Source organism: Haliotis asinina, chromosome 11, assembly GCF_037392515.1.
Source record: "Haliotis asinina isolate JCU_RB_2024 chromosome 11, JCU_Hal_asi_v2, whole genome shotgun sequence".
In the NCBI taxonomy this organism is placed as follows: Eukaryota; Metazoa; Mollusca; class Gastropoda; order Lepetellida; family Haliotidae; genus Haliotis; species Haliotis asinina.
This window is the reverse complement of record NC_090290.1, coordinates 24032431-24059048: the sequence shown is the minus strand read 5'-3', so window position 1 is coordinate 24059048 and position 26618 is coordinate 24032431. Positions and strand designations below refer to the sequence as shown.

Here is a 26618-nt window from a genome sequence, read left to right as displayed (position 1 = left end):
GTTTCCAATTCCCCCTAAACCGCGGAGAGGGATTGGGGGCCTTGACAAGATCGAACGAATCCAGAAAATCCGATTACGCGATTTATATAAAGCCGCGTTTAATGGCGGCGAACGACTTGAATAATGACTGATTGATTCGCCAACACAATTAATTGCAGTTTTTGTCGACCCAGTATACGGAAATACTCCCAAGGTAAGTTGTCCGGTACGAATAAAAATATTCGTATGAATTATGTCTCCCGGATAAAGTTTGATAGGTCACAGGGCAGAGGAAACACCGGTTCGTGAAAACATGACAAGCAAACTCTAATGACGTTCCGTATTTGATGCAGTTGGGCTTTTCGGCGTCCAGGTTCTATATTTGCCTTGAAGGAGTGAGGTTATTACCGAGCTGTACTCTCAGTAGGACAAAAATATGGTACGGACTGTCACAAGGTCACAAATGTTCCATCCGTGTCTGAAAATCGATTTTGACTGAGGGCATGTTTTCACCGAGTGTGGCTCTATTCAGTAATCCACCTGATGTAACTTGCTAGATAGGGGCAAACAGAGCAAGAAATACAGCTACATGGCAACAGCTTGTGATTGAGTGAGTGGGTGGTCGAGTGAGTGAGCGGGCAAGTGAATGAGTGAGTGGGTGAGGGAGTGGGTAGATGGGTGAGTGAGTGGGTGGGTAAGTGAGTGAGTGAGTGAGGGGTGGCTGGGTGAGTGAGTGAGCGGGTGCCTGGGTGGGTGAGTGAATGAGTGAGTGGGCGGACAAGTGAGTGAGTCCAATTTTCCACAGTACCACATTAGAAATGGGCTTCACACGCGGGGGGCAATAGAACCCGGGCCTTCGACATGACGAGCGGAGGCTTCAACCACTAGGCTACCCCACCGCCCCACATCCTGTAAGTAGTCCCACCTGTAAGAGGTGGGATCGTTGTCGGCACGGGTGCTGTAGATATGTACCCCTGGTAGTTCTGTTTGCAGACTACAGAGACCCTAAACGCGGTCTAACTCATATATTCTTCAACCCAAACAAATTGCGAGCAATAAAACACATTATCGCGAAGTTAAAGATGATAAAAACATCAAAACCGATCGTATTATCCAGAAGAAAATCAGGTTATTTAATCTACCGAAAATGATTAATTTCATTTAGGCGCGACAGCTTTAATCAGCAGTTATTTAGCAATCATGACGCATCAATTACCTCCTTTGTAATCATGTTTCTCCTTTGGCGCAAATTTGGCAAATCAGCAACATTTATAGGAACCATTTGACCCTTAAATAATACCAGTCCTGATTTCAAAGATTTGCTTCCAGATAACTGCCAATCGAGTTAACACCCAACACGGTAACTTGATAATAGGAATGAAACTGGGATATTTGTCAGATTTCATATTTTGTCTTTTTCGGTCTTTCATCACTATCTTGACAAGTGATACGTACCTTTCTGGTTCCTCTTTCATCACTATGTTTGACAAGTGATACATACCCCTTTCTGGTCCCACTTTCATGCCAACCATCGGTTTGTAAGCAATTAGTTAACAGTAGCCTAAACAGAGTGAATGAATGCTGTTCTCCTCCACGACCTGCAGGTAGTCGAGACTACCGTTGCCAAGGAAACCAGTGAGTGACAGCATGAACACCAAGCCAGTCCTGCTAGAGATGACAACTCACAATCAGCAAATCGACTCTCTATAACAAGGACCACTCCGTCCTGGGATCTCACCGAGGACATAAACATTGGGTACAGGAGGATCACTCAGTCCTGGATTCTCAACAAGGAGACAAACTTTGGGTACTGGAGGACCACTCTGTCCTAGAATCTCAACAATGAGACAAATATGGGTACTGGGGACCCAATCTTTCCTAGAATTTCAACAAGGTTGCGAAGATTGGATACTGGAGACCAACTCTGTCCTGGAATCTCCACTAAAAGACAAACATTGGATACTGGTAGCCCACTCTGTCCTAGAATCTCAAAAGGAAAACAAACATTGGGTACTGGTAGCCCACTCTGTCCTAGAATCTCAACAAGAAGACAAACATTGGGCACTGGTGGCCCACTCAGTCTAAGTAAACTTAGTCTCAGTGTATTTGGTTACACTCCACCACTGAGTCTAACAAAATCTAGTAGAAGGTCGCGTCAGGTAACCTTTGAGCGACCAGTGACCCTCGATCAAACGCGAGACCGTTAAATAGATATAACCAATCAGACAACGGCTACTATTTAGGGATCGAAGGGACTTTCAAAATATTCAGGTCACTGACACAGATCTTTCCTCAAACATAAAACACAGCATAAAACACAATTTTTTGACCTGCAGTATATACGCTTTGGGGTTTCTGTTGAGGTGGTTACCATTAGCTAATAATTCCGCAAGATGACACCCTTGAATATTGCCAAAAACACCATTTTCAGCGTCTGTTTACTAACCATTGTCATGGTTGTACGTACGTGCGCTATATAGCATTCGGAATCGTTCGGGTACGAACATTTTCGAGATAAAAAGTTCAAAAGGTATGTGCGAATGTGCTCTTTCGCGATTTGGTAACCTGTGTTCTGATTGGTCAATCTCAAAGGTTACCTGCCTCCCATAAGGTTTTGTCAGACTCAGTGGTGGAGTGTAACGAAATACACTGAGACTAAGTTTACTTAGACTGGAGGCCCACTCTGCCCTGGAATTTCAACAAGGAGGCAAACATGGGTACTGGAGGCCCACTATGTCTTGGAATTTCAACAAGGTTGCGAAGATTGGATACTGGAGACCCACTTTATCCTGGAATCTCCACAAGAAGACAAACATTGGTCCTGGGGGCCCAGTCTGTCTCGGAATTTCAACAAGGTGACAAACATTGGGCACGGGAGGCCCACTCTGTCCTGGAATTTCAACAAGACAAACATTGGGTACTGGAAACCTGTTCTGTCCTGGAATTTCAACAAGGTTACACAGATTGGGTACTGGAGGACCACCCTGTCCTGAAATCTCCAAGGAGACAACATTGGAAACCCCAGGTGTCTTTGAATCACCACAGGTAAACAAGCATTAAATTGTGGCGACCTAGTCGCCGATGGAATCCCCACAGGGAGACCAGACTTACGAGCTGAGGAACAACTGTACACGAGTCAAATAATGGCTCTGTCAGGAGTAGATACATCTGTGATGACGAAGCAGATGTTTTGAAGTCCACAATAAATTAGCCATTAGTTCGGTTGTTTGTCTAGATCTAGATCAGGAACTGTCGTCCGTTTGTCTTTCTTGTCCAGTTGCAAATATTTCCGCATTAATCCACTGAACTCCGCCAAGACTGTGTGCATCACCCATGAATGAATATCAGGTTTCGTGTGATTTAGATTTTCATTTGATTTTTTCGAACCCTAGGTTTGCTGGGCTATTGTTTTCCCCGGTGACTGTGCCGGGCAAGAGTAAGTATTCACTTGACAGTTGGACGTTATGAAAATCATATCAGTATAAACACAATCGCTGAAACACTCCAAATGCTCAATAAACAACGATCTCATCTCGACCGATCACATTTCGTTACCTGCAGCTTCAACATTCGTCAAACGTGTTTACATACCATCTTTTGCTTGACAGTTTAAACACTGTTCGGTTGATATCAGATCTCATTATACAATCCACAAGGACCAAGGTTTCTATCAGAAAGTACTCTACTGCGCAGACATCTGTCCAGACAGATGTTATAACATACATTTGTATTGAGCGCCGGTATAGTGATCACAACTCAGTTGGTATATATTAACTTGTTGCAGGTCGATTGTTGGTTGCCACAAACCAGTAGATTCTTAAGGACCATGCATGAATATTTATACCTATATAACATGTTCGTTTCATTTATGATTCATAATTGAATTTGTTTCCGAAGGACAAACTTATTTTTAAAAAATATGCAAAGATGGAAGAAAAAATCGACAGTGTATCTGAGAAGCGAGTGTGAGTGAGTGAGGTTAGTGTTTTAGCAATATCCCAGCAATATCACCGCGTCGGCCACCAGAAGTGGACTACACGCATTGCAGCCATGAGGAGAATCGAACCCAGGCCTTCGGCGTGACGAGCGAAAGTAGGCTACCCTACCGCTACCCTACCGCTACCCTACCGCTCCTCTGGGAAGACAGCCCCACCGACAGAAAACACCCGTCTTGATTACAAGACCATGCATTGCTGCGTTTCTTAAAAGCTTGGACAAGATGAATGTCTCGTAATTATTTTTAAAACCATCATGTTATAACGTTCTTGTACAGCGTTACGGTTTTTTTAGTTTATTGATACAATTAGTTCAAGTGGTATCAAAATTAATGTATTTCAGGAAGAAATAGTGTATCTAACTGTTTTCTTGTGGAAATCTGGAAGCAGGAAAAGGTCGTTTACGGCACAGCAAGATGAATCTCTGTTCAGCGTGGTTAACCAAGTTTTGCATTATTCCCTGTGTCAGAAGGACCGGTACTGTATCTGTTTATATTTGCATCTAAAAAGGTATGAGTTATATCCATACTGTTTCAGTTCGACACACTGTTATTCATATCATGCAACCGCTTAAGTTCACAAAATTACATGGAATGGGATTTAAAGAAATAATGGCTCCAGGGTGGTGTGCGTTTTGAAAACAGGTTTTCGGTTATTTACATATTAACGTCATTTCTTCTGTAGAGCCCTAGTGCTTACTGGAGAAACCAGCCGGCACCACCAGCTACTTGATTCCGCCCATCAACCTGAAACCTGTCGAACATCATAAAAGCGATACAGATGTCACTCAGGATTGCATTTTTAAGTATCATGTTTTCTAAGCCATCCTGTTGTAAGCCATCTGTCAGTTATATGTTTATGTAAATGTTTGAGAAATTAGAAATTGTGAAAGACGAAAGAAGAATACTTGATTTTAAAAAGAAAATGCAATCATGTATGTTTCTGAACGATCGAAGCATTCAGAGATAGAGGAAATGTGTCACCTTATTGACCCCCCCCCCCTGTAGTACAATAGCCTGTGACAACGGACGGTCAGCGTCCTCGTTTAGGCATTAAATAGTATCTTCATTCTGTTATGGGATATCACAATATAAACCGATGCATGCTGTCCCTTGGAAGATGCAGATGGTGAGTCAGACGATAAATGTTGAGAGTATAGATTGCCTGTAATTCTGTGGAAGGGAGTTAAGGATTTAGTTTAAAATGCGGTGCAATAATAAATGTTAAAATTGCGTATGTATAATATAAGTAAATGTATTTATTTATTGAAAGGTTACTAAATTGACTTGAAACTGGACAAGAATACGTGTACATATTATAAATATAGATACACATTCACTATACATCCCTCCCTCAGCCATCACTAAAATAGAAACGTGATATACTGAGTTATATTACACGTATTTTATTTATTATAACTGTATTATATACTGTATTATATATATTCACTTGGATATGGCGACTGGGGTTAATTTTACAGACCGTATGTTACACTAACCGTGCAATATAAAGAAGCTAAGAAACGATAAATATCCACCTGTGTATACTCCTATAGTACATAAACCCATCATATCATTTCATAGTCGGTCATATAGTGGGTACAATGTGTGAGGCCCATTTCCAGTGTCCCCCCATCGTGATATTGCTGGATTTTTTTCTAAAAGCCGCGGAAACCATACTCATTCAGACATTGAAACAAATATATCCAAAAAGGCCCATAAAAGTCTAGAATATGTGGCAAGTCTTCCGGTAAGAAGAGAGCCTCAGTGCTCGTTTTCATTATATCATTAGAATCTATAATTTCATAATCTTTATAATTACTTATTGCTACATAAACTTGAAGAGCCAATGTCATTTAAAAAGTTACAAAGTTTATTAAAATGTAGCAACTGCTTGTTTACTCCCCCAATAATTATTGAAATTGCTTCCTCTGCCTATAGGCTTCGCGTGAACATGTTTATCACTGTATAGTGAGACGACCGCGTCACTCCGTATTAATAGCTAGTGGCGTGTCCAATAGTGTATAAATGTACCTTCTCAGACCTGCTATGGGAATTAACTCGGGAAACATCGGCAGACATCGGGTAAACACTTGATGTCTGCAGATTACATTGTAGTTCTGAAGAATATGTCCTTGTCAATAACTTAACACCCTGGTCAACAATTTAACCCTTTCAACAAAAGACGATGGTGGTCAAGGGCTCGTGGTCTGGGGATAAGATCTTGTTCGTTAGTTTAAGCAACGTGGGGGCCCGATCCTGTTCTTTAAATAAGGGAACACGTCGAGATCAGATTCTGTTCATTGGTTAAAGGAACACGTCGGGTTCAGATCCTGTACATTAGTTAAAAGAACAAGTCGGGTTTAGATCGTCTTCATTGGTTAAGGAACGCCTCGGGCTCAGATCCTGTTCATTGGGTAAAGGAACACGTCGAGTTCCAATCCTGTACATTAGTTTAAAGAACAAGTCGGGTTCAGGTGCTGCTCATTGGTTAAAGGAACACGTCGGGGTCAATGGTTAAAGGAACACATGGGGTTCAGATCTCGTACATTAGTTAAAGTAACACGCCGGGTTCGGATCTTGTACACTAATTAAAGGAACATGTGACGAACAGATCTTGTACATTACTTTGAAAGGAACAGGAGGGATTCTGTACATTACTTAAAGGGACACACTGGGATCCGATCCTGCACATTAGTTAAAGGGAAACGCGGGGACCCGATCCTCTACATTAGTTCAACGGACGTATGGTCATGAACACGAGGACAAGACAAAACATGAAAGTTTATAAGTGAATGGGTGTCGTTGTACAAATCGATCTTAGCACTATGGCTGACGTGGTAAAGTATGGAGTTAAGGTCACCTTAGTGCTGATACTTTTGTGCAACAGGTCCAAGTTGATCATAAATTCCATTCGTATAGGTGTACGGTCATCGCAGCGCTGAAGATGTTATGTACAACGGCACCGTGAGCAGTTTAACTACATTATTTACGACACGGCTCGTCCTGACTGGAATACTTTTAGTTACCTGTTGTGGACTTTCTGGCAGACCACATTCTGAGCGTGACACTGGGCTTGTCCAGTGAGATACTCATTGACATGTGATGTCGCCCATGAAACCCGTATCCAACGCGTCGCTGCAACAATTCCAACCGTACTTGTTTCAAGATGTCGAAGAAGGGCGGCTAGCGTTTCCCTGGCTTATGCGTGTCTTAATAATAAAAAGTACTAAACACCACCCAAAACACTGGCTCTACTGCATGTGCAATCTACAGGGTTCGGCGTAAAGAGGGAAAGACTTAGGACGAAATCCCAGGGGCATCTTTAGTTCGAATCAAAGTTTATAAAGAACCCGATTTAACCGATCCAACACAAAAATATGGCAGATATTTCATCCTGTGCCGATGGCGTTGGCCCATATAGGTTTTCCTGCAAAAATATTTCTGCTTTAACAGATCAAGGGGTGGAAAAGGACATTAAATGTATTATCTTCAGACGATTTAACATATAACACTGTGCCAATGGCGTTTTGACGTCACACAGCTATCATTGCGAGCGTGTTCAAATAACAGAAAGCGAACCCTGCTATAATTAACACAAAAATGAGTTATCTCTTTTCTTTGAAAATTTCTCTCTCTAATAATGCGTGCCTCTTCTTGATATTGAATTTTGTTTGAAGCCTTCTTGGAAGACAAAGTGTCCATTCGTGCGTTCATGTGTTAGTGTCTGGGCTTGATTCATAACACAGTTACCAGTGCTTCCAGTGGTGACTGGGTTTGAAGAATACTGTTTTACGCTACGATCAGCATTCTCATAGGTAGAGACATTCAGTTCGGTTTTCAGAAACACTTTTGACGCATTCGCGATCTTAACATTATTACTGAGCACACCAACCCGTGAGGATCAGGGTTAGAATTGATCTTCAGTAACCCATGGTTGTCGTAATATTTCACAAACGGAATCAATTGGTCAGGTTTGCTGACTTGGCTGACACACGTCATCGTATCCGAATATTGTGGTCGATGCTCATGATACTGATCACTCGATTGTGTGGTCTGGGCAGACCACAGACCGCTGTCATATCTACTAGGAGAATATTTGTCATTGAAAATCTATACACAACTGAATCTTGTTGTTTTTTAAATAAATTCAACTGCTGGTGGATGCCTTGAGCATTATGCACGTGTGCCAACTTCCTTGGGGATTTTCTGTAGCGGGTGTCAAAATTAATTTACCTCTTCACCGGAAGAGCTTCAATGTCGCGTGGTTTTGCCGTCATCTTGGAACACGTGTTATTTGTCGACAGATCAGTATCTACTTGTAAGGTAAATATTATTTTGTATGTTCGCTTGACTGTTTGTCACTGTGATTCTTTTAGTTAGGCATCGCCACGCAGTCACAGATCCGTGAATATTGTGGGTAGACGAACACGCCCCTCCATTCCCGACAATGTCGCAATGCTACCTCCTAATCACGCGATAACTTATGTACTAATATCGCGTACGCCTAGTCAGCCTAATTGAAATCACCCACTTCTGACTTATGACTTAGTGGCATGCACTGTCACACACGGAGGATTACAGAATAGACTTTCTCTGACTGGATTGCTCGTCAGATTGTCTGGAACAACTGATTAAAAAAAAAAAGGAGGTCCTCTCTTACCGTATTTCCTCTAAATGACGCCTTTCGGATGTTACAGTAAATGTTAACTCACTAACTCACGATTTATGAATCCGTTCAAGAAAGTCATGTGTGAATAAATTAAAACAAATAAAACAGTGAATAAATTAAACTTACAACTATAATGAACTAAAATGAAGGGGCGGGTACACTTTTTGTCAGTGGGGTGGGTGCACACCATAGTTTCAAGGGTCATATAACAGCTTTTCAGGGCAAAAGGGGGGTATGCGCCCCCCTGTACACCCCCACCTACCCACTCCTCACCCTCTGCATCTACCTATGAAATGAACCATCTATAGTTCAGTTTGATCATATACTGTTACATACACTTAGACTGGTAATGGTTTAGGCAAAAGAACCCAGTTCGTTTCCAGTCAGTAGTTTATAAGTGTATTTGTTTTTAACTTAGTTTATTGTATTTTGAAACCATGCAATAAATACTCTGAAAAGAGGCTGATGATACACCTAAGCCAGGGGCATTTATTACAGGAAATATGGTCCTTAGGTTTTATTCTGTTCTGTAGTTTTGTTGGTTGAGCACATAAGTTAGGTATAACTTTAGGCATTGAGCATGGTGATCCTTTGTAAGAGTGATTGATCTATTTGTGATCTATATTGTCTTTTCTTTTGAATGCGGACTTAAAACTGTTTGTTACCAAAGATTTGTCGTTTGAAGTTTTTGATTAAAAGGCATTTGAAGGAATGTTGGAGTGATCTTAATAGTAGTGGAGCCATAATAACATTACTTTGATGAAGGTAGGCCCCATGTTATTGCAGACTTCATGTGTCTTACAAGATAGCATATTTGAGAAATAATCTTATTGAATGTATAGCTATGCTATATCTTGCCAACCAGAAACACAGAGATTTCAAAAGATCTTAAGCTGAGAGACACGTTGGCATTTATGGCTGTCAGGCTATTAGAATTGTGACCACCATTATTTGTGCAATGCCATCTCATACTTTACTGTGAGAAATCTCAAACAATAAGCAAAAGTTTTTATGCTTTTTGAAACAAACTTCTGTAGAGACAAATTGAACACAGTGTTTGTTCAAGTCTGTATTTTCCAGAGTATTTAGTTCTTTATATATATGCCTGAGTATTGTTGTGTCCGAACATAGACTTTAGTAGCAAATCAGACACGAAGCACTTCTCAAACAGGCAACCATTTATTTACTGAGGCAGAAATCCTGCGCACACAAGATGTGATGTTATCATGTTATGATGTGATATGCAATAACATTGCCCCGTGGTTATCCACATGTAGCTAGTGCTGTTACACAAGTATATAAGTCCTAGTAACATATAAGACTGACCTGATGTTTAAATTGTTTAATGTCCCACTCACCAATATTCAGGTTGGATCATGGTCGGATGTAGATATCCCAGTCTTCAGGGAGTGAATGAGTTTACTTTTTCACCATCCTCTGCTATATTCCTGCTATATAGGGGTGGTCTGTGAATAATTTTGTGTGGACCAGACAGTCCAGTGATCAGCGGCATGAACATCGATCTGGGCAATTTGGAACTGATGATGTGTGTCAGCCAAGTCAGCGAGCCTGACCACCTGATCCCGTTTAATGAGTCGCCTCTTACAACAAGCATAGTCGCCTTTTATGGCAACCATGGGTTGCTGAAGGCATATTTCATTGCAGACCTTCACGGGTCTCTCAGTCTTGACTGGACAGTCCAGTGATTGACACCATGAGCATCGAACTACACAATATGGATCACTTGCATCAACCACCCGTTAAGATCCAGGTGAGAATTGGTCTTCAACAACCCATACTTATCATGAGAGAACGCTATGGAATCAGGTGGTCAGACTCATTGACTTGGTTGACTTGATACCAAAACAAACTGAAATCTTAATGATAGTTACTAAAGTAGCTTTTCCCCAAGTGACCAACAAAGATACACATACATTTTCTTATTACGTCAAAGGGGATCATTAAGATGTATGTTAATGGCATGTGGTCAGTTGGTGTTATTTGTAAGATATTTGACAAAAGGAGTGTCCTAAAAGCTGGGTTGTCCTTTATCATTGTACAGTGAGGTAAATCCCAAGTCATTATTAAATGATGAAAGCAACTGGGTCTGTAGACTGATATCTGTTCTGGATTCATCACATGAAACACAAAGCGTTTTGTTTGAAGTAGAGCAGGCTACATACAAACATACCTATCATCATGTTTCAAAAACTGAACAATTGTATATTCTATATATATTCTAGAATGCCTGAGACATGGTTTAGAAATATTTTCCAGTTCCTTTTTTGCTTTCGGAATCAATTTGTTAAAGCTACACAAGAATGATTAAACGTTTCTTGGGCATATTTTTTTCAAAATGAAGAGGGTGGTAGGTCTGTTTTTTTCATTTTTGATAGAAAAAATTTGATGTGGGAGGAACACATTTATATTTTTTTTTTCTCTCAGAAATACAGTTTGGAAAGTTTAGCACGTGTTAATGAGTATTAGGTTCAGTCACACTCGTTTTTACAGACACTCATTCTTATATTCAACAAATGATCTGGATGAGGCAAAGTCAAAATAATGTTTTTGAAATGGCAATAAAAAATTGTTATGCGCACAAATAAAAGTGACACGCCGATGCCCAAGAAACATTTCACTTGTTTTGTTTAGCCTAACAAACTTTGACATATCTAATATATAAAGCCAGCACTAAGTGCTCTTTTACAAAAATAACAGTGCAAACAGTAACTCATAGTCATAGGAAATTACAACATGAATATGTTTCTGAATCTGAATAAATCTTTATTCATTACTTTAAAGGCCACAGCCTGTAGTTCATTTGTATAGACACTGTCTGAATCATAGATATTGAAAGATGAAGCGATGTAATTGTGTGAGTTTTGTGCCACATGCAGCAATATTCCATCTCTTTCACATCAGGGGAGACCAGAATTGGGCTTCACGTATTGTACTCATTTAGGCAATTGAATACAAAGAAATTGAACTTTTTAAATTACAACTGCTTGTATATTTGCCCAGGTTGAAATAATATTAAGAAGAAATGAAAAACATGTATTTTTTGTGGACATACAAATTCCAAAGGGCACGTCTCATTTTTGTGTGTGCCCTGTGCCACATTGTACAAATATTCTGACCATCATCTCAGATATTATTTGATGAAGTGATTTTGGTTTGTCTGTGATGGTTTTTCATTCCATATTTCAGCTGAGACCCCCATTAATTCTTAACACTGATATTATGTTCCAAGAAATCATTTTTGTTTTTATTGAAAGAAATGGCAAGTGGAGATATTAAGAGTCTGTCAGGACTCGTGAACTCAAGCAAGCAAGAGTGTTTCTGAAGTGTGAGACTGCCGGGGAATATCCTGCCTGTAAAAATAATGTGGTAATTTTAAATTAAGTGCTATTTTCAGCAAAAATTAAATTAATATTCCACTGCATATTATTTACGTTAATTTGATGAATGTGCGTAGATAATCAAACACAATGTGATAGTGATTAGTGATACTCATTTGCAGCGTTTCAATGCAACTGCTATACCTGGATCCGCGATACAGTCCTGGTTTTAATCTGATTGCACAAGAGACATCTTGTGTTTCAGTATTGCTTTAAAAGCATGGATGTCCCAGTTGTTTGTGGTGACACAGTTTGCTCTGGAGAGTTGCCCCCCTTAAATAAGCCAGGAACTGATGATCAGGTCTCAAATACAGGCTGTGTTTTTCAGTTGTATTATTTTTAGCACCAGAATGTGAAATGCATCATATTGGGCATTCTTCCAACAACTGGCCGTCTCTAGATGATATCATTAGTGTGCTGCTACAGTCCATTTGGCTCAGAAGTGGACTGATGAATCTAAATTTAATTCGGAAACTAATTAACTTGAAATGCTGAATGAAATGCTGATTACATACTAACTCGGAACTTGTTGCGGAATTTTTATCATAAAATAAACAAGTTGTTTAACAAACTATCATTAAAATATTGTCGCAGTTCTCTATTTGTTACGAGGGAGGAATACAGAGAAAGGGACAGCCAGGTGTGCGGTACAGGATGGAGATGGTACAGCACAGGTTAATGAATCAATAACTTTGTTGGCACTTGTGCACATGCTTCTCGAACTCTTGAATTGTGAATTTAATGAAAGACAAACCAACCTTGTAAAAAATACTGTTAATGCAAACAAGTGTTCTAAAATGTTTGATTGTTTGATCATCTAATCACTGCAACTGGTCTTCATTTATATTATTTCATTTAAACATCCGAGCACCACCACAAGAAAGGTCCTGACCGATGTAGTATGAGAAAATAGGATTTACCTGGGATTCTCCTCTATCGCAGGAAATTGAAACTGGAGCGGACTGTTTCACTTGTGTCCAAGAAAGCCTTGACTAGTCCTTGACTAGTCCCTCATTGGTTCAGATCTGCAACAGTTGTAATGTTGTGACCTGTCATAACTCTACTGTTTACCATACACTTACGAAGGTTATTGTGCTAGAAAAACTGTGGGGACTGAACCCTGGGTATTAGCAGCCACAGAAGTCCTTTATATGTCATCCCCAAGTGATCTGTTCTTAGGATGAGTGACTTAATTCAAACTGTTAAGGTTTGAATTTTAAATATATAGTTTTAAAAGGTTGTTTTCACATGATTCTGTTGTTTGGGATTGTTTTTCAGTTCAGCAAACATGACAAATGTAAAGTAATTTAACTTTCTTAAACTGTCCTGTTTTTTGAGATACGACAAATGCTTGCTCTTGTTTGGCATATTTTGTCAGCTTCAGAAATGAACAATGAAAATCAAATGTGATGTGATATTTTCTGTACCAAAAAAACCCATTCAATATCTTCATGTCCACATTTATTACACTGTGCTTCCTTGTTAAAAATCTTGCCTTTAGTTTTTGTCTTGTCTCTTTTTTATAAGATTCGTTTGGGAAAGATGCCAAGTTAAGAATGCAAATGACAAACGGATAAACTGACAGATAAAATCAACATCGCTTTTTGACTGTCACTTTGTCATATGATGTCTGATTAGCGTCAGACACTGCCAGTTGTGATAATGTCGCAGAGGGAAACAGTGCTCCCTTGTGTCTGCGATCACAATGTAATACAATTGTGCACTGTCACTAAACCACGGACTTGACTATAATTGATGTTTCCCCTCACAGGAGCATGTCACTTGGCAACAGTGGGTGAAAACAGAGATTTGCTTTTGTCGAAGTTATTTGGAATGGTGGTTGTCATAATTTTAAAGCCACCGCAATATATCTGGAATGTTGCTGAGTACAACGTTAAATAACCAAACCAAACCATTTAAAGTCAAATTACCATCATGTAAAAATCACAGCTTTCATAATGAGAGGATGCCTTGTTGGTGAAGATCTAATGGGTTCTTGGAAACCTGAGAAGTCTGTGATGGTCCAGTCTGAAAAACTCAACTTTCCAAAACTTCTATGGGATGATGGGGTAGTCTAATGGTTAAATGTCAGCTTGTCACGCTGATAACCCGGGTTCGATTCCCCACATAGGTACAATGTGTGAAGCCCATGTTGGGTCTCCTCCACCATGATATTGCTGGAACAACCCAACTCACAACCCAACTTACTTGTTTCTTTTCTGCAGTTTGATGAAATTTTGATTAAGACGAAAGAAAACCCACACAGAACACATAAAAAACTCAGATAGGATATTGAGTGTTTAATGACCTCATGCTAATTTTTGTCAGTGTGTGCATGAAACTTGGAAACAGATAGCTTTAATTCTTAACTTGGTTCTTTTTTTCGTTGTTTGTCAGTCTTTTGAGTTTCCAGAGAAACAACTTTGAAAATGGTGGAAGTGTGCGTAATGGAACAGATCTTGAAAACCATAATATTCCATCACAAAACATGGTCCATATATAGGTGATAGTTTATGAATTCCTTAACAAATATGCTTTTTTAGTTTCTTGGACATGTTCCATATATTTTCATATGTATTGTTAAGTTTACTAAACAGCAAAAGAAACTCAACTCTGTTTTTTTTTGTCATTTTGTTTAGTGGAAGACATGAACATGAATGGTTAGTTTTATGAGATTTCATTATTTCAAAACTTGCATTTCTTTTGCTGTTCAGTATCTCTACCATCAGGGCTTGGCTATAACAATATTCGGTTGTTCATCAAAAATGCTTGGAAAATATTTAGAGTTTCTGAAACACTCATCATAATAAAAGGAAGACTTCACCCAATACAAGTACTTAAGAAAAGATCTGCATGAGGAGAGAGAAAGTATCAGAGACGAACATGTTAATGAGATTGTGAGGAACATGATACTGTGAATAACATCGGACATTTTTGAAAACATGACCACAATGATTGTCAGTGAATTCAGAGTCACACGTGTACAAAACACAGAAAGGATTATTTTCATTAGTTGAATTATCTAATTTTTTGCTTCGCTATGAAACTAATTTTTGTTCAATTTCAATATTTCAGTATTTTTGGAATTTTAATTCATATTCTATTACTGGTTTTTGTTTTTGCTCATGGATGAAATAGATTTAAATTTTCCTTTGGTACAGAAATTTTGTTTTTGAGTTCAGGTTTTAATGATTGCGCTTAGATCTATAAATATAATTAAGTTCTAAAGAAATTTTAATTGGTTTAAGAAGGACTTATGACGGGAAACTAACAATTTGAAGTCCACATCATTAGAGGTGAATTCGTCTGATTGTGATTAGATAAGAGATCATTAGGAAATCGTTCTGTGAAACTTGAATAAATGAAGATCAATAGGACATGTCATTTGTTTGTTGTTTCAGTCCATGGTCGCCTATATTGCAGCAGGGATGTGGCATTTGGATTTATGCCTTCTTATGCTGATTACTTGTCACACCGAAGACCGGGGTTCGAATCCCCACATGAGTACCTCATAATGTATCAGGGTATAGGGGCCGTGGGTTAGCCCAGTTTTTAATAATATAAAGTGTTAGCTTGTCACACCGAAGACCGGGGTTCGAATCCCCACATGAGTACCTCTTAATGTATCAGGGTATAGGGGCCGTGGGTTTGCCCAGTTGTTAGTAATATAAAGTGTTAGCTCATCACACTGAAGACCGGGGTTCGAATCCCCCACATGAGTTCCTCATAATGTATCAGGGTATAGGGGCCGTGGGTTTGCCCAGTTGTTAATAATATAAAGTGTTAGCTCATCACACCGAAGACCGGGGTTCGAATCCCCCACATGAGTTCCTCATAATGTATCAGGGTATAGGGGCCGTGGGTTTGCCCAGTTGTTAATAATATAAAGTGTTAGCTCATCACACCGAAGATCGGGGTTCGAATCCCCCACATGAGTTCCTCATAATGTATCAGGGTATAGGGGCCGTGGGTTTGCCCAGTTGTTAATAATATAAAGTGTTAGCTCGTCACACCAAAGACCGGGGTTGGCTTTCCCTCATGGATACCTCATAACCTATCAGGGGTTAGGGGTCGTGGGGTCGCTTAGTGGTTTAAGTGTTTGCTTGTCATGCCGAAGAGTTGGGTTAGATTCCCCACATGGGTATCTCGTAGCATATCACGATAAAACCAGTGGAGTAGCCTAGTGGTTTAAGCCCACGTTTGATTCCCTACATGGGTACCTCATAACGTATCAGGCAGTGTTGGAAACTCCCCAATATATCAGCAAGACAATTGGTCTGGAAACTCTCAAAAGTTACCAGACTGGTTGGAAAGCTGCCAGACCAGAATTCTCTGGATTAAGAAAAATATAAAGAATATAAATGGGATGACGGAACTGCTTCATGTCCTGTTATTGTCACATTAACACGTTTTCAAATCTGTTTCAGTCAAGGCTTTAGTCATTATATTCAAAGTCAGATTCGTCCAAATCTGAAAAGACCAAATCCTAGTCTGAATCCTTAAGGGAGTGCAGATTCAGGACTTCTCCTTGCAAAATACTAGGCAAAATACTCAAACCATGCCATTGCCTGGACGTCACCATGTTGTAAACTTCAATCATAGCTCCTTGCACATGCATAGGTATCACATATCACATACCATACTCAGCAATGCACTGTGATAAGTACAGATCGGGCAGAATAAAGAAACTTTGATCCATAGTTGGTAAGGTTATTGTTTACATCAGTTACATGAATTCTGAATAGTATACATTGCAAAATAACACTGATATAACAGACCGTTGGGCTTGCAACTTCTTAAATTGGACCGTCTGGTTGCAAAACAGACTGTTCCAGGCAGTTTTCAATGCTGGTAAAAGGGTATTGGGGCAGTGAGCAAGCCAAGTAGTTAAAGTGTTTGCTTGTCACACTGAAGAGCTGGGTTCAATTCCCCACATGGGTATCTCATAGTGTAGTGAAAGGGGCTGCGTGTGTACATATTGTTCTCAAAAGATGAATGCTCAGTCATGGAAAAAATGTAATTTTAGCAGAAACAAGTAACTTAAATTATACTTAAGAGGAATCGCAGTCAGACAGAGGATTTAGAACTAGAAGAAAATCAAGACTTTCTTCATCTGTAGCTTTTGCAAATTGTACCGTTATAGGTAAAGTAATACAGTTTACCTGACTGACTGACCTACCTAAGATAGGCCCCTTGCACTGCAGACTGATAGAAGACTTTTACTAAAGGGGGATGTAGGGTGGGGTAGCCTAGTGGTTAAAGTGTTTGCTTATCATGCTAAAGTCCTGGTTTGATTCCCCACGTGGGTACAATGTGTGAATCCCTTTTCTGGTGACCCCCATTGTGATATTACCTGAATATTGCTAGAAGCAGAGTTGGACCGAACTCACTCACTCACTTTTACTACAGCAAGCCATTGAGTCAAGCTTGATTGTTCCTTGTATTCAAGACTTTCCACTGTTTGTTCGCTGGGTTTAAATTCGTCTTGATGGCATCTTATAAGCTTTTTTAGTTTGAAGTTGGGTTAATATTGACTTGTGGCAATCATGTTAATTCTTCACCTTCATTTCGGTCTAATAGCACCTGCAACTTCATGAACTATTATGATCAGGAGATTTATTGATGAAAGACAGGTTTTTAAAAGATGTTTAAAAAGAATTGATCTTATTTTTCTGTTTTTAGTTTGTTGATTGAAATTAAATCCAATGATTTAGCAGTAAAATATCAAATTAATAGGGGTTTACAAAAACCCACTGAAGTAATGAGACTTAAATTATAAAGGAAATCATGCTCTTGATGCTAAATTTGACTTTTCGATTACTGACCGAGGGAAGCATGTGGGTGTCAGCAGTGTACAGAGCAGATGGGAAGGGGTAGGGGGTGGGGGGGTACCTATACAGTAGATTCCCTCTCCCGGCTGCCTCAGTGATCGAGTTGTTAGTGCATCTGCCAAGACACTCAGATGTTGGTGGCTGAATCCTTGACCACTGTGTATCTAAGACGTTTAGAAAAGGTACTTGATGCTACCCTGCCTGGGGCTCAGCATTAGGGGATAAAACAACAAACTTGTTGTGTCAGAGTAAGTATGCTTTGTTTCTTGGTACATGTTTGTCTTAGTGGTTTTGCACTCTTCAACCAGCTTAAACCTCACATGGACAAAAAACCCAACAGTTTTGCCCATCCCTGTGTTATGAATAATACCTTATTTCGCCTCACTTTACTGCATGTAAGTGAGCATTAAAAATATATGTGCCTTATTAACTTCATAACATGTCATGTTTAGATATGCTTTCTCAGTAAAGTACAGTTTCTACTGCTTTGTTTGGTTGAGTTCCATCTGGGATTCGAACCTACATTCTCTATGTGGTGCCTAATCAATCTCTACCCAGCAAAAGTACAAAAATCTGTACTTCACTGCTTTGCTGTTTTTAGCAATCAGTATTCCAGCAATATCACAGCAGTGGATATTAGAAATTGGGTTCATGCATTGTACCCATGTGAGGAATTGAACCCAGGTCTTCAGCATGATGAAGGGATGCTTTAACCATTAGGCTACCCCACCATCCTTGCTGTTCTGAAAGTTAGTGTTTAGTAAAATTCAGCTCTGACAAGTAAGCTTAGCTGATATTAGCACTTGCGATTCCTTGGAAATATATGAAAAGTTGAACTGGCGGCCATGTTCGGTGAGTTGGCACAGATTCTTTTGGCACTTGGCACAACAGGGATAAGAATGATTGTAATTTTATCTTTTTGGTGGGTAGCAGCATAAAACAGTCTTCAGATCCTGACTAGTAGAAATACTATAGAAAGGTTCTTTCTTTCACTGGCTTATATAATTGTTTTGATTTGTGTAAGTGTGAGACTTCAAGTGTTAAGTCTGCATGGTTAAATCTTCTTGTGTCCTGCCTCATCATTGAGAACCCTGTAGGTTCATTTTTGAGTTACTTACTTGATAGCAATGTTGCTAAAATGACAGATATTTCCAGTGCAAGTTTGCTCTTCAACACATGCTAAATGTAATATTTACCAGTTCATGTCACAAACTCTTGCATTTTTCTGATAATCTATATATGGCTTGAGAAATAGCCTGGCACTTCCACTGTGTTCATGTTGTTTAGAAAGTGAATTATATCTCAATGAAAGCGTTACATTTCTGACTGAAATACCCGTCTACATATTCTGCCTTGATTGATGAAAGTTTATAAAGGAGGTATCTTACTATCAGATGTGCGACGGAAACAAACCTTGTTTTCAGGGCAACCCTATTCAGCCAACAGTTGTTACTAGATGTCAGACAAGTAGCACACACAACCTACGGCCATTCCTTGCCCACAAAAATGTAAATTTGGAGGCAGGCCCTCTCATCCCCTGGAATGGGGACGTAAGATCTTATTGTGGTCATTGTGTATTAGATTGATCGTGACTGACAGTAAATATAGACATTTCATTATGAACTTCGCTAGCATATTTCCGCTTTCATCATCGAGGACATTGATTGATGCCTAGGGGTTCTCTTCCATGTGCCAACACATGCATTGTGGTTTTCCCCTTTGGAATTGATTCCCCTCCAGAGAGCAGATAATCTGCAGGTTCTAGATTATGAAACACACGTCTTAGCTCCTCATGCCCTTCAGGCTTAAATCTCTTTATATTTGGTGTATTTGACAAGTGATTTTGACAAAGTCATAATACAGTTTGCAGAACTTAGCGGGTCTATAATTTGCTGGGTAAGGACAAAGCATAGAGGGGTGGATCACCTAATGTGATTGATTTTATGGATTTGTATTGTTAGTTTTGAATTTCTTAAGTCCGACTAAATATTTCTGTTCTTGATGGGAGGGAAATTCATACTAGTGACAGAATAAAGGCAGCTGAGTTTTCAATCATGTTGAAGTCATTTTAATAGATTTCTTATGATGAAGTTGCAGATGAGTATTTGATGCTAGTTTTCTGTAGGGACTTCAAAGTACCGTTGGGACTGCAGACGCTTCTTTGGAAGTGACGTTGATGTTGACGATGCAGAATAAGATGATGACATGACGTCATGTCTGGAAGTATTACAGAAGTGTTTTGAAATATATTGCAGGTATGACAGAGAAAGATGATATCACATTTGAACTGTGTATTATTTCTTGTTCATGTCATCTCTCAGTAACACGAATCTCCTGTTCCATCAACGCGCCAGCATTGTCACACTCCTGTGTTATTTGTAAGATGGATAGGGTGATAGTTCAACTATCAAATATATATTACACTTAAAGACATAATTACAATGCAGGACGATACGAAAAACAGCAGTATCATGAAGGGGGTCATTTTCATTGATGGCTGTAAAAAAATATATTATTTTGGATAAAAATTCCTGATGATTGCTGGATCTTGCAAAAATACTGTTAAGTTTGTCGGATTTAAATACAGCCAGAGGCTGTCATCCAATGGACAGTTGTTATTTTGGTCATGTGTAGTAATGGTATGATTGTATCCCAGTGGCCAAACCTTACACTTCGTATGTCAGAGCTGCTTGGTCTGTGTGTACCTTGAGAATAACAGACACCCAAATTCAGTGGGTTTGTTGGCAGTGAGTGGAAACAGCGGAATGGGAATGAACATCCTGTCTGAAGAACTTGAGCGTTTAGCTGTGCTCTAACACTTACAGTACTCATGATAATACTTTATCAGATTGAAAAGGATCATTTGCGAGAAGAAGTACATTAAAGACTGATGTAAGGCCATATCTGTACCTTAAATGCATCTACTGATAAAAGTCCATTTGATAATTATAATGTAAATTATTGTTCTCATTGTTTAAGCACTAGGGGTTGCTATTGAGAGGGGAACAGCAATTGTGAGAACAATAGTCTTTTGGAACATATTGTTGTGATTGTTATTGTTAATAGTGTATTGTGACCAGCTACTTTTTTTTCATTACTTGAATTGACTTATTTGAAGTAATTTCCCAAATAAATGTATGGTTTGTGAAACAAAAATAAGTTGAAGTAGTTTCAGTCTCTTGGTGACTTACTAGAAACAGATTAACTAAAATGTTATAACAGAAACTCATTGAAGCTGCAGGTCTGCATCTAAACATCCTGTTTTTGTGCTGCGCATTTATTTGTGGATGTCAATTACAAAGCTATCGATAGTCACACATACTATTGATAATTTTTTGTTTCTACCATCAATTAATTGCTGTCGGAAACTCAACAGTTGCAATCCATTGATAGTGTGCTACAACATTACAGCCCGATTCAGCACAGAGTTTGTTGTACTAAGATGTACTATTACATCTGTGACACTGGGGTGCTTGACAAAATATGTGTACATCAAAGTGTCTGTGTTTCATGCTCTCGGAAAAGCTTTGTTTGTTGTACAGCAATATTCTGTTTTTCTGTCAATAATCATGTCTGGACCAGTCCATTGATCAACATCATGAGCATAGATCTACGCAACTTGGATATGATGTTTCAACCAAGTCATAAAGAATGCCCACTCAATCCTGTTAGTTTTGATGGAAGTAGATGAACGATAAATGCAAAACCTACAAATACAAAAATAGAAACTGTTATTCACGGATAAGGATATTTTTCAATGAAACATTTTCTACTTCGAACGTCACATTTATGGCTGAGAAAACTTTGTGAACGTGTAATTGTTTTTCAGTCACAAAGTCCCAGTGTGTTGTATTGTGCTACAAAATTATTATGCACTTATTCTCAGTTTCAAAAGAAATCCAACGTACATCTATTTTTGTCACGAAAGTCACATTCTAAATCATTGATCGTGATTTTCGTTTGTATTGTAATGCAAAAGATCTTCCATACTTCTCCTTGTATCCCCTCGGGTCAAGTGAACTGTGTGTTGTGAAATGCCATCTAGGCATATAGAAGTTTCTTGCGCATTAGGTCAGATCATGTTTCAGATGGAAAGTATCAGGTCAGATGAAGATGATTTGATATGCTCTTTGAAGGTAAGTGTGATTGGAGATTACGTAACACTCATATTGCTAAGGTTTTGAGATATTTATCATGAAACATTTTTGTGATAATGTGAAAAGTTTCCAGTAAAAAATGGCTTGAAGTTACCTGAAAAGTTCTCTTTTTTCTGTTTTACAAAATTCGATACATGAATTTGTGATGACACCTCCATTGGAGGTCGAATATGGTCCAGTTTAGCATTGATCTGACGCAATCCATGTCTTCTGAGCTCGGTGTCATCTACGCTTTAACATTTTACAGATTTGGGCATTATCTCAGCAAGTGACAACCATGATCGACATCATCTATGGTGATGTTCTGTCAGAGACCATCGGTTGACCAGTAGTCAATGGTGCTGTTAGGATTGCATGGCAACAGCGTATGTGCCAGAGAGCTCTTTTCAGTGATATTATCCCATGGCTTGTCTCCATTTACCCCTGCTTCTAGGTCCCATTGGACTGGTCAGCATCTTAGGACGCATCTTTGCATGGGTTGACATGGTGTGTTATAACCAAAATATTCTATGTTTATATATATAATATTCTCCATTATTACTTCATTGAAGCACTCACCCATGGTGAGGTCATCACCTTGCCCATGTAAAGTACATTTCTGGCATCGCCTGCAGTGATACTGCAGGAATATTGCTGAAAGTGGTGTAAAAACATTTCTGTTACTCAATAAACTGATAATCACGACGTTTATATAATACATTCTGAAACAAATGAAAACAGTCTGTGTGTTTTATGTATTTGATAAACCAGATCACAAACCTTCCAGTTCTCCCAGGATGTTTCATAAATCTTCAGCTTGTATATAATCTTCTTGCTGGTTTGGACATTGGAATGAAAACTAGAAAAAGGTGAAAAAGACTTGCTTCTTTATATTACTTTGATACAAAAACTGACACTTGCAATATTAAACGGGAGCGGGAAGAAGTGATGAAATGTTTTTTGATACTCATTTCTATCACTGTATTTTTTCCAAAGCAATTGACCTTTACTGTTCTGTTTGCTGAAGAGGCTCCAGTTTGTTATTGTATAAACAAATTATATTCGGTGCCAGAGAGTTCTTTTTCTAAGTCAACCATGAATAAATTGTATTCTGTCAGGAGTTGTTATTGAAGAGGCCAACCTAACTTTGATAAGAGTTTGCACTTTGAATACAAAGCTTTCTATTTCTTTTAAACTTGTGTCAATATAACCAACTTTAAGTTCAAATGTAATATTAATGCTTTAGGTGCAGATGTAATGATAATGCTCTAGGTGCAAATGTAATATTAATGCTTTAGGTTCAAATGTAGTGATAATGCTTTAGGTTCAAATGTAGTGATAATGCTTTAGGTTCAAATGTAGTGATAATGCTTTAGGTTCAAATGTAGTGATAATCCTTTAGGTGCAAATGTGATATCAATCCTTTTGGCTTCAGATGTAATTTGTAACTGCTCAAGGTGCAAATGTAATATTAATGCTTTAGGTTCAAATGTATTGTAATTGCTCTAGGTGAAAATGTAATATTAATGCTTTAGGTGCAAATGTATTGTAATTGCTTTAGGTGCAAATGTGCTGATTTTTAATAGATATGATGTGTCCATGAGAAGGTGTATCCATTAGGTTGGTGGGTAATTCAGGTGATACTGATATAAATGTTTGATTTACCTACTATTGATATTGGAATGATTTACATTGTAATAGGCACTTAATGTGTTTGCTAGACACCCTGTGACAGTAGAACAAAAGTGATATAGGTCTGTCTTAATGGTTAATGAGATGGTGTGCATAATGCTATCCTCCTTGTTTTGGTTTAAACATATTTCTTTTCACAAGAAAAATCTTGTTTGGAAAACAACCAAAGCTTTACTTTTGTGAATACCTCACCATTATAAAAACAGAACATATGAAACCTACACGATCCAGACAAAAGAAACAAAATGAAAGATGACATTCATCTGATATTCCATGAAGTATTCAGGTGAGCTTCAAGCATTTGAATTTCTTTCACATAAGCACTCTAGCAAATAGCAAGTAGTTTCGATTGCTGATCCAGAGAGGGGATGTAGATGTATTCAGTTAGTTTTAGATTCATCTCAGTGGAGTCAAGTTTTAAATGGGCTTTTTTTCAAAACCAATCAAACAAACTAAAATCATCAGATTTGAGGCATCCTTGAACAAGTTATTTTATGACTGACGCTGTCATGATGAAAATGAAGAACAGGCCTTTAGCATTAATTATTCAGCTATGGGACGTTCTGGGGCGGTATTCTATAAAAGTCTTAAGTCATAAAAAAAACTTAAGTCTATAAAAATGACTTAAGTTTTTTTTGAAAAACTTAAGTTTTGTCTTAAATCACTTCTTTATTCTTAGTCATATTCAATAAAAGTTTTAGACTTAAGTCTTGTTGTTTTTTGACTTAGTTCTTAAGCCTGCACCCATGTAGGCTTAAATATAGGATTTCAACTTAAGTCTAACCAAAATGGCAGCCGCACAGCGTGTATATTTACCAAGATCCAACAGATTCAATGATATGAATGACGAGGAACTACTTAGAAGATACAGACTGAATCAACAAGGTATTAGGTTTTTATTGCAACTTATTGGAGCACAAATACAGCCACTGACTGGACGGAATCATGCTATTGATGCAACAACAAAGCTCTTAGTAACTTTGAGGTTTCTGGCAACAGGCAAGTTTCAATTGTGTAATGGGGATGATCACGGGTTGAGTCAACCGAGCGTTTCACGTGCGATATACACGACTGTTGAAGCCTTGTCCGCCCCTGCCATGGTGGCACGGTTTATACATTTTCCCAGTCCCGCAGAGTGTCAACGCAACAAGGTGGAGTTTCACCGGACGGCGAACTTCCCAGGGGTGATCGGCGTCATTGACGGCACGCATATACAAATACAGGCACCAACTGTAAATGAGGATGTTTACGTCAATCGACATCACTACCACAGCATAAACACACAGGTACTTTCTTCACAGATTCATATATTTGTGTTCTCAAAGCTTATTTCCAAATAATCTCACAAAATTTTGAATCGTCGATTGGTTGTAAGAAATTTGTAAACTTGTTGCTGTGGATTTGTATTTGTCAGGTAGTGTTCGATCCCTTCGACCGTATCATTGACATCGTGGCACGCTGGCCTGGGTCCACACACGACTCAAGAATCCTCTCTCAGAGTGGCCTCTTCCGTTTAATGGAGAGCAACAACTTGCCAGCTAGGTGTCACCTTCTCGGTGATAGTGGTTATCCGTCTAAACGTTGGCTGCTTACTCCATTCCTTCGCCCAGAACCCGGCAGTCAGGCACGCTACAACCGGTAAGAACTATCCACAAAATGTTGGAGTAACCTCCCTTGCTAGTTTGTAAAAACTTGCGATCATAATTGGATACACATAATACGGAAAAAAATAACCAAATTAAACCTTGCGTTACATGCAAGTATATATCCAACAGATGATCATATTTATTATCATAATCATTTGAATAATAATAATAATAATATAAATTCAATGATTTGATAATAATGTGTTTCAATGTAAGAACATTAATTTGGCACTGACACAAAACACTGATCAGATCACATCAAAGTAATTTGTATCTATCTTCAACTTTTTCTAGTTTTTTTTAGTTTTTTTATGATAATGCACATTCTAACAATAATATACCTGAATTTTTTTTCAGTAAAATTGAATTCAAATAACATAAGAAGATTAAGGAACCCAAACTCTTAAATATCTACTTAACATCTATCAATTCATGCTTCTCTTCTGTAAAGCTGTGTGAACTATTTCCTTTCCCAATGTTGCTACAGTGCCACTGAGCATATCTATGGAGCATATTAGGCACTAAATAAATACAATAATATCATTATTAACCCCATTCATGTTTTTTTTGTTTTTTGTTTTTTTTAAACTGGTGTGAACCAAAGTTATTTTGATATATTTTGATATTAAGACAATTATTTTCAGAGCACACAAGATCACAAGGAGTTGTGTTGAGCGTGGAATTGGCCAACTGAAGCGCAGATTTGGAGTCCTTCATGGTGAAATCAGACAATCCCCAGAGAGAACTTGCAAGGTAAAAATGAGAAGCTAAATGAAGGGATACAAATATGTCATTGAGAAATCACTCAATTTAGTAATATCTTGTAAGTGGCTGTAATAAGATGTGCCATGTTCATTGGAGATTTTGTCATTGTGTCATTTCATGTGTTTCAGATCATTATGGCCGGCGCTGTTTTGCATAATATTTGCAAGGAACGTAATATTCCAATTCCACCAGTTGATGGTATACCACAGCAACAACAGCGCAATGCAGCCGCAGCACCAGCAGTCCTGCCTCCACAAGGTTTGATGGGAGTTCGGTACAGGGAGCAGTTTGCAAGGACTCACTTTCCATGTAAGTCTGATGACATACATTACTGATTGACTGAAGCAACTATCAAAATTATTTCCAACATTTATTAGGACTGGTAGAAAGGATTAGTTTCTGAAACCAACCCAATTTTCTACAATACAGTATCAATAAGAACAGAACACATGATGCATCCCAGTATATTCTATCAATATACTAATTGCAGTGTTGAGTTATATTA

At 38.6% G+C, this 26618-nt stretch overlaps 2 protein-coding genes across 5 annotated transcripts in view; both read left to right on the top strand.

The window, feature by feature from the left end:
* The first annotated feature begins 8167 nt into the window (after positions 1 to 8167).
* The window catches only part of LOC137256532 (zinc finger CCCH domain-containing protein 10-like), a 239880-nt gene continuing 221429 nt past the window's right edge, over positions 8168 to 26618 (top strand). For 2 of the 4 annotated variants that reach the window (XM_067794385.1, XM_067794384.1), the window contains exon 1: positions 8208 to 8299. The gene's annotated coding sequence lies outside the window, so the exon portion shown is untranslated. Of the gene's footprint in view, positions 8300 to 26618 lie in introns of all 4 variants that reach the window. The other 2 variants (XM_067794380.1, XM_067794383.1) reach the window with 2 other exon arrangements.
* Positions 24337 to 26448, top strand: LOC137255352 (putative nuclease HARBI1). Its single transcript, XM_067792796.1, has 4 exons — positions 24337 to 24988; positions 25117 to 25340; positions 25993 to 26101; positions 26242 to 26448. The coding sequence occupies exons 1-4, from the start codon at positions 24491 to 24493 to the stop codon at positions 26446 to 26448; spliced, it is 1038 nt and encodes a 345-aa protein (XP_067648897.1). The 5' UTR covers positions 24337 to 24490.

What these genes read in the sequence shown, in the direction of transcription:
- LOC137255352 (XM_067792796.1), top strand. Translation starts at nt 24,491, where the DNA reads ATGGCAGCCGCACAGCGTGTATATTTACCAAGATCCAACAGATTCAAT. An exon ending in ACCACAGCATAAACACACAG is followed by an intron (nt 24,989 to 25,116) that starts GTACTTTCTTCA and finishes TGTATTTGTCAG; the next exon opens with GTAGTGTTCGATCCCTTCGA. An exon ending in CCCCAGAGAGAACTTGCAAG is followed by an intron (nt 26,102 to 26,241) that starts GTAAAAATGAGA and finishes CATGTGTTTCAG; the next exon opens with ATCATTATGGCCGGCGCTGT.